Source organism: Engraulis encrasicolus, chromosome 13, assembly GCF_034702125.1.
Source record: "Engraulis encrasicolus isolate BLACKSEA-1 chromosome 13, IST_EnEncr_1.0, whole genome shotgun sequence".
In the NCBI taxonomy this organism is placed as follows: Eukaryota; Metazoa; Chordata; class Actinopteri; order Clupeiformes; family Engraulidae; genus Engraulis; species Engraulis encrasicolus.
In genome coordinates this window covers 40,308,406-40,316,940 of record NC_085869.1, presented here as the reverse complement: position 1 = coordinate 40,316,940, position 8,535 = coordinate 40,308,406, and the positions used below count along the sequence as shown (strand labels likewise).

The 8,535-nt window shown below is 43.6% G+C and overlaps 1 protein-coding gene across 1 annotated transcript in view; it reads right to left on the bottom strand.

The window, feature by feature from the left end:
- Positions 1 to 8,535, bottom strand: part of lig1 (ligase I, DNA, ATP-dependent) — an 18,293-nt gene extending 9,758 nt beyond the window's left edge. The window contains exons 1-9 of the mRNA XM_063213944.1: positions 8,404 to 8,535; positions 6,742 to 6,804; positions 6,338 to 6,521; positions 5,204 to 5,507; positions 4,411 to 4,539; positions 3,803 to 4,255; positions 1,526 to 1,628; positions 944 to 1,048; positions 1 to 3 (exon numbers count right to left, since the gene is read on the bottom strand). The exon at positions 1 to 3 is cut by the window's left edge and continues 54 nt beyond it. Of these exons, the coding sequence (XP_063070014.1) occupies positions 1 to 3; positions 944 to 1,048; positions 1,526 to 1,628; positions 3,803 to 4,255; positions 4,411 to 4,539; positions 5,204 to 5,507; positions 6,338 to 6,521; positions 6,742 to 6,804; positions 8,404 to 8,420 (1,361 nt within the window). The 5' untranslated portion in view covers positions 8,421 to 8,535. The remainder of the gene's footprint in view (positions 4 to 943; positions 1,049 to 1,525; positions 1,629 to 3,802; positions 4,256 to 4,410; positions 4,540 to 5,203; positions 5,508 to 6,337; positions 6,522 to 6,741; positions 6,805 to 8,403) is intronic.

Genomic DNA, 8,535 nt, shown 5'->3' with positions numbered 1-8,535 from the left:
ACTCTGGTGGGGAAAAAAAAAACATTTTATTATTTTTTTTTAAAAAGAACTTTAAGTGTGCCGACCTCAATAAATCGTCTTGATGAGCCAAAGAAACGTCAACAGCAGTAAGTAGCCCATCACTAATGGCAATATGACAACCACTACTAGTCGAACGGATGCCAACTAGTCAACGTTGGTGGCAGCACGTTAGAAAACCTCCTTTGGCTCAGTGGTGCAACCTGTGCAAGCAACAATCATTAGTTCCCTACAGTACAGTACGCCATGTGTCAAAGATATGAAACAACACATTTATTATAGCTTCTGAAAATGGTCATAGTAGGTTACTGCAATGGCTATTCTCCGTGTGGCTCAAGGAATACAATGCTGGAGAAAGTAACACTAAAAACTAAAGTAGAGTTAATGTGTTTTCCACAGATCCAATGCAATAGAAATCATGCCTCTGGGGAATTAAACATGGCTAATAAAATTAATGAGACACATTTTTGAGTGGAAAAAGGTGACCAGTGAGAACACTATTCTCACTGACTGAGATACCTTTGGGTCATTTTAGCAGAGTTCGAGCTTTGGGTCATTTTAGCAGAATTCGAGCTTTGGGTCATTTTAGCAGAGTTCGAGCTTTGGGTCATTTTAGCAGAGTTCGAGCTTTGGGTCATTTTAGCAGAGTTCGAGCGAGAGTTCGAGCCCCAGGTGGTGGACTGCACAGGATGTCCTCGGTTGCACTAGCAGGAGTACTAACGCCATCATGACAAGCAATACTAGCATGAATACTGTAACAGCTACTGTTGTCAATACTCCCCTAGAGCTATACTGATCAAGGAGCAGCCAACATTCACAAAACATTCAAAGACACACACACACACACACTATGCATCCGTCCGCTTGTCCAGCAGACATGGTCTACACACACACACATACACACACACACACGTCTTGTACGTACTTCTGTCCGTGTGTCCAGCAGGCGTGGTCTATCGGGTGGTAGCCGGATTTCGAGGGATCGTATTGGCTCTGGTCAACAGACCCCGCCTCCTTCTCGCTCACAGGGCTGAAATACACATAATGATTGGTTACTGACATTATACGCAAGACCACACAAACAGTCATTAGACCATGGCTTTCAGACAGGCAGACAAAAAGACCCACACGCACACATGCTCTCTCACACACACATGCAGACACACACTAAGTAGTACGAAGTGGTGCTTGTTCAGAAAGGAGGACAGCACACAGACACACAGGGTCCTACAGTTCCTCCCGTCCTTGGCCTTTTGCCTCTGAGTCATCCAGCCTCCTTGGAGAAAACAATGAAGTTTTCATGCCATACAGCAACATTTTGGGAGGGCTTTCCTCCATTCAACGGGAGTTGCAAGTAAGAATTGCGCGTTTGCTAGCCATTTAATAAAACCTTGATCATGAATTACGTCTTTCATTCCAAGGCCACGAACAACAGGAAAGGAGTGGAGTTTAATATTTTAGTTTGAAACGGACCCAGAAAGAGAAACAAACACACACACACACACACCTCTGTGTTTTCTTGGTCTCTGGAGTGGCAGGTTTCTTCCCGTCCTCCTTGTCTCCTTCACTCTCCTCAGTCTTCACCAGCTTCACTGCTGCTTTCCTGGGAGCTACACACACACACACACACACACACACACACACACACACACACACACACACACACACACACACACACACACACACACACACACACACACAAAAAGAGGGGACACACAGTCAACATAAGTACGGCAACTATATATAAGCCTGTCACGATATACGATAAGTCAATAAATCGGACGATAACTTTTTACAAGAACGATCACTTTTCTGGCCCCGATTAATAACGATAAGTTATTTGCGTGATGTTTTGTTTTCCCTCTCTCCCTTTCTCTACCGTAGCCATAAGACTACTGATGGCGCGTTATAGGCCAACGCAGCGCAATGGCGCTTAAATGTTGGTGTAATTTTAAGTTTCAGTGCAGTTCTGGTTGGAAAAAAGTGCATTGATCTGGCTACTTGCGTCTTTGAAATAGAACGCTGGTGTTCCCGCGCGTCGCTTATAAGCCTCGACAAAGAATCAGCGCTAGAGACTAGGAGCGCAATATTCTTCCAGTCTCGGTCAGCGCATCTGCAACGTTCCTCAGAGAGGGGAATGAACAGCTCCAACACGGAGGCAAATGTTCATTTTGAAACATGCGCAGCAACCCAATATCCACGGCGAAGACGTGTTTGTGCAAACATGAAATAGTGGTGCCGTCGCGACAAACTTGCTCTGAGGCTGTTATTTTAAACCTCGCCGAGTTTCCACTGTTATTTCAATGTAGGGCTGTCCTAAACGATTATTTTTCTCCCGATTAATCTATCTTTCTTTTTCTCGAATAGTCGATTAGTCAAACGATTTTTTTTTCTCAAGTGCTCTAGCACTTAAATCTTCAAGGAAATTGGGAAAAAAGAAAAACCATTAAAATTAGGTCCCTGAGCTCACAATGAGCTTTAAATCATGATGGTAGCTTATTTACTCCGCGATACAACGTCCAATTCATACGTGCTGGGCAATTTTAGGTTTCAATAAAGTAATAAAGCATTAGTAAAGTAAGTAAAAAAGCATTGAATTAAATGAAACGATTAGTCGACTATGAAAATTCTTTCCGAACAATTTTTATAATCGATTAGTCACGATTATTCGATTAATCGTCCCAGCCCTATTTCAATGCGCCTCCTACCCCGACGTTCGTTGTCTGTTCTTTTTGTGATTTTCGCTATATTTCTTGTTTATTTAGACCTAACAATATGAGTAGGCAGTCCGCAAGCAAATCATGAAGATAAGATTTGTGGATTTAAATCTGTCAGGAGAATGTAAACGGTTGAGCGCGCTACAGGGGAAACAGAGGCGTGGCGACTAATAACTCATAAGAATCAATGTATGGGCGTTCATAAAGGACTTTAAAGTGCGCAGAATTGCAACTTCTTCCAGTCGAGGGTATCGGAGAGAGAGAGAGAGAGAGAGAGAGAGAGAGCCGGAACTTGTGCATCTGTTCATGCTCTTTTGCTTTTTGCTGATGTTGAAATGCCTTCAACAGGGCTGATTTGGGTTTTGACTGACAATTAGGCAGTAACAACGTGCATTTGTTTGAAATAAGCTGTCTAAGTAATAGCCTAATTTGTGAATTAACAATACCCCACCAGTAGGTTATTTTACATCACACCATGGATAGGCCTATAAGCCATTCAGTGTGCTTGAGAAAGATAAATAACAGAAAATGTTAAAGAAAGACTATATAACTTACCTTAATAATAAATACAAAAAAGCCTATTTAGAGTCTATTATGCTCCATGAGGATGTATTTAAAAACATATATATATCCCCCGCCGTGATGCTTTAAAAATGTGAAGGGGTGTAGTCACATTTTTATTGCATTTTTACGTCATTATATTGTTTGACACATTTCTTCTTGGAGCAGGCGTCAATCTTAATTATTTAAACCTCTGAGTCTGCTGGCCCAAATGTTACATTCAATGTTTCAAGAAGGAGGCCGCACCTTGCATAGCAGTGTTTTTATTGCACATTATATTGTTTGAAAATGGCGAGAGAGACAATATTATCGATTATCGCAATAATTTCTTGTTATCGTTATCTTCTGGCAAAAATTGTTATCGTGACAGGCCTAACTATATATGAATGAAAGAAACAATAACGAAAGAAACACATGAAGAAACATGAAGAACCCCATAAAGAAAGAAAAAAAGAAAAAAAAAGACATAAAAAAATAACTAAAGGCATACAAAAGAAAGAACTTACTGAAGAAGCTGCTGATTGGTGCTTTCTTCGCCACTGCCTCCTTCTTCTCTTCCGTCTTCTTTCCTCTATCCCCCTCTTTCTCTTTCTTTCCTTCTTTCTCTCCCTCCTTCTCTTTCTTCACTTCAGTCACACTCTCCGTCCTCTTTGCCTTCTCTTCCCTCTCGACGTGTTTCTTTTCATCCTTCTTCTCATCCCCAACTTTTTTGTTCTTCTTCTCGTCCCCATCTTTTTTCTTCTCCTCTGCAGTGGACACAGTCTTCTCTTCCTCCTCCTTCTTCACATCCGCCGTGGAAACCTCCATCTCTTCCCCCTCTTCCCCCTCTCCGGCCAAGGGAGTCTTCTGTTCTTTCTTCATCTCCTTCTCTTCCACCGCACTGCACTCCTCCTCCCCGCCCTTCTTCTTGTCGTTCACCTTTTCGCTCTCCTCGGCGGTCTGCGATTCCATCTTCTCATCTACAAACATACACACGGTACATTTTCAATAATGATCTACTGGTAGTACATCCAACACACAAGGAGACGATGAATTAAAGTTATAAGACCACAATAATAAACAAAAAACAACAACCACACACACACGCACCTAAATCTAGAAAAAACCCACAAACCTGACGTATCCTCCGTGCGGGCTCTCTTCCTGTCCTGCTCTCCTTCCGGTTGTCTCTCTATCCCTCCGTCCTTCTCCATCTCTCCATCACCCGGACTGTGCAGCTTGCGCTTGGGGAACTGCTTCCGTGCTGAGAACACGAACACACACACAGACACACACACAATTATATGATATGAGCATCTGGTGTAAAACATCTGCATAATGCACTTATTGGCCTTAACCCATTTTAGCCCAAGCCCTTTTTGGGAAAAGGTGCCCTCTCCCTATGAAAACCTAAATATCTAAGCCTCCGAAGCACATAAAAACATGAAATAAGTTGCTTTTAAAAGCTAGAACCTTCATTTTGCACTAGAATGTTTTCATTCAGCTCAAATGTCAAGAAGCTGAATGCAGCGTATATGTCGCTCCAGGAGACAATGGGTTAAAGGAAAGTTCCTTGTGTATTGTGCATACTTATCTTGAATTAGTGTGCGCGAGTGTTGGGTACCAGCATTTGGTGTGTGTGTGTGTCTATATGTGTGTATCAGATTTTTCACTGGGGCGTGTGTGTGTGTGGTGAGTACCAGTCTTGGGTTGTGTTGTGTTGGTGTGTGTGTTGCGGACCGTTCTTGCGTTAGTGGGGGTGCACGTAGGCGCGTGGTGTACCCGTCTTGCGTTGGTTGGTGTGCGCGTGCGTGTGTGTGTGTGTGTGTGTGTGTGTGTGTGTGTGTGTGTGTGTGTGTGTGTGCGCGTGCGTGTGTGTGTGTGTTGCGTATCCGTCTTGCGTTGGTGTGTACGTGTGTGTTCCGTACCCGTCCTGCGTTTGGGGATGCCCGAGGGGGAGGCGGAGGTGGGGGTGTCAGGGGTTGCCGTAGATACGGTTGCTGGTGTGGCAGGCGTTGCTGGGGTGACGGGGGTCTTCACGGAAACAGTTGCCGGGGAAATGGGGGTCTTCATGGCAACCGTTGCCGGGGAAAGGGGCGTCTTTGTGGCAACCGCTGCCGGGGAAACAGGGGTCTTGGTGGCAACTGCTGCCGGGGAAACAGGGGTCTTGGTGGCAACTGCTGCCGGGGAAACAGGGGTCTTGGGCGAGAGAGGGGTGGAGGGAGTGGACTCCTGCAATGAGGAGAAAGCAAGAGTCTTAACAACAAAAACAAACACACACTTTACACCACAACACAAACGGTAAACACTTTACACCACAATACAAATGTACAATTTTTAGACCCTACTGTTTGAGGATATTGGACTATCTGCTAATAATTGTGGGTTAACACATGCTGTGTTAAAGGAACAGACCACCCTTTTTTGATTTTCACATATTTGCAGTATTTCCCAGCATTGTTCATGAATGTGCATATCATTTTCTCCTCTGTGTTTTCAGTACTTAGATTTATTGGATCAGAATTATTAGCATAGCTTAGCATAATCACTGAAAGTAACTGGTATCTTTAGCATCAAGCCACAAGTGATCACTGGACCGAATTAAATTGCTGTTTTACACTCTGGTGAATGTTACATTCATTTTAAAGTGGTTTAGAAGTACATTTGATGGTGTTTTATTTTGTACCATAGACTTGCATTACTATGCCTAATTTGTGTATACTGTCAAACGGGGCAATGCAAACACATAGACGAAAATTATATGCACGTTCATGAATAATGCTTGGAGATTTATGTGAAAATCAAAAAAGGGTGGTCTATTCCTTTAAAGCAATGTCTAAGGAAGGGACATACAGCTGGTACATTGGTTAGCCCTATATTTTGTATTTATAAACCGACTGGCATCATGCATGCAGTGAAATGTTAAGAACAGTGTGTGGGAGTTTGTATTCGTAACACACTGTTAGTTTGCGGGCCTATCGACCATCAACCAGCTAACTTTACCACACACTTCATCTCCTCTCACACTCACACGTCCCGACTGCACTGTAAGGGGCTCTTACCTCCTTGGCTGGCTGTTCTTTGCCCACTGGTCGATCGGCCCGTCCGTTCATTTGAGTGGCCGTCTGCTCCTTCCCGATTGGCCCGTCCTCCTCATCGCTGTCGGCGATGGCGCGGCTGCGCTTGCTGATTGGTCGCTTGACTGGAGAGTCCGCCTCCTGGTTGCCGTTCTGTTGCTTCAGGGGCCTGAGGGCAAAACAAGACAGAAATACTCAGAGGTTAACACAAACTTGACCAGCAGGTGAACAAACTAACACACACAAACAAATGATTTTGAAACGGACCATGTGAGGTTACCAACACACACGTCTTCGTATTCAATTCATTCTCTTCCGTGCGCGCGCGCACGCACACGCACACGCACACACACACGCACACACACACGCACACAGGCACTCTGACTTACTCCGATTTGACCTTTGTCTGTCCATCACTCTTCTCCTTGCCCTTGACAGGCGAAAAGAAGGCTCTGTTGGAGGAGAAAACAAAAGAGGATAAGATTATTTGAGGAGAGAGGGACAGAAGATTAAAGGTTATTGGAAGATAATAAGAACAGAGAATTGAGAATGTATAAGGGGAGAACGGACAGAGTGGTTCCCAACTTTTTTGTTTTGTTGGTTTTTTAAAGAAATAAAAACATGACGAGCTAACTTCTATGCTATTAAACCTACTTATTATTAAATTCTAAGATTGTATATTTAAAAAATGGGTACAGTAATATTTAAATGACCAAAACAGTTTTAAGAGTCATAATACTTTTTAGTCACATTGTTCACTGGTCAGTAAGACAACAGCGCAAAACTTTGTATTCAGCTCATGTTTGTTTAACTCTACAGCACTCTCCTCCGACATGTTTCTCCCAGTCTCTTTCTGCATTGAACGAGTCAGCTGGATGGATTTACATTGCAGTGAAAGTCAATTACTGACACCACCAACACGGCTTATCGGGAGTCGAAACGGCAACATTTGAACTACGTACCCCATAACTGCCCTTAGCTGACACTTTTATCCAAAGCGACTGACAGATATGACAGGGTATTGGTTACGATCCCTGTAGCAGTGTGGCCATAGGGCATTCAAGGGCACTCCAGCCATGAATGGAGGAGGGGATTGGAAAGGGCAGGGGTTGCACCTGCAACTCTGTGATCTATTATAGTCCAACTTACACCACGACTGTTCAGTAACATTAACATTATAAGGCGCTAGTATGAGAACTCCTGCTATAACACTCAACCCTGGCCTACAGTAGCTGAAACCTGGTGTAGGACAACAAGTAGCCTTGGCACAAGTCTCCCTCTTCTCTCACAGGATTTGCCATTACTCTGGGTGGGTTTAGCAACCCAGATGTTAGTGTGTGTTAGCCTGGGAACTTCAATACTGCCTTTAGTTTTACACAATCGTTCACATACTTGTGATTAGGTCAGGTGGTGACCAGGCCAGGTGTGTGTGCGTCTCTCTCTCTCTCTCTCTCTCTCTGTCTCTCTCTCTCTCTGTCTCTCTCTCTCTCTGTCTCTGTCTCTCTCTCTCTCTCTCATTACACTTCAGAATTTAACACTTCAATAATTGTTACGCTGAAAGCCAGCCAGAGAAATGAAGAATGTGGGCAGGTGTGGGTGGCTTTCTTTGGTAATCTGTGTCTGTTTTCATAATGTAGGCCTACCAGAGATTTAGAACACGGAAGTCGCACTACTTTTCCCTGAAAGTAATAAGCGTCTCTCGAAACGTTCATGCAAATGTTCATGAAACAATTTATCTTAGCTGCGCGAGCAATTGAGCCACGACGATGGTTGTCAGAAATGACCCACGTCGTCAGGTTTGATTTTGCTAGCCATTTCTGCGACCGCTATTCATCCACACAAAACGCGAGCAATAAACACGAAGACATTCACGAACTATTTGCGATTGCGATGGATAAATCAATATCTGAACTAGACTGGCTCGGCATATTGGGATATAGATTATGTTATCAAGTAGCTGAGTACGTGTCCATTTAAAGTTTGCATCGTTCTGTAAACACAGACAGTGGATAGCTAAGTAAAGTAATAATAATCCAAGCATGCATACTCACGCAATGCTTCGCTGCATGGCTTATGACTTCTTTTGTTGGGTTTTGATAGCAGGTTTGATTAGTTTTAGTCCAAAATTAGGCTTGTTGTGATAACGCAGTCTTGTGTTCTTTGACACATTACCCGCGCTGCAC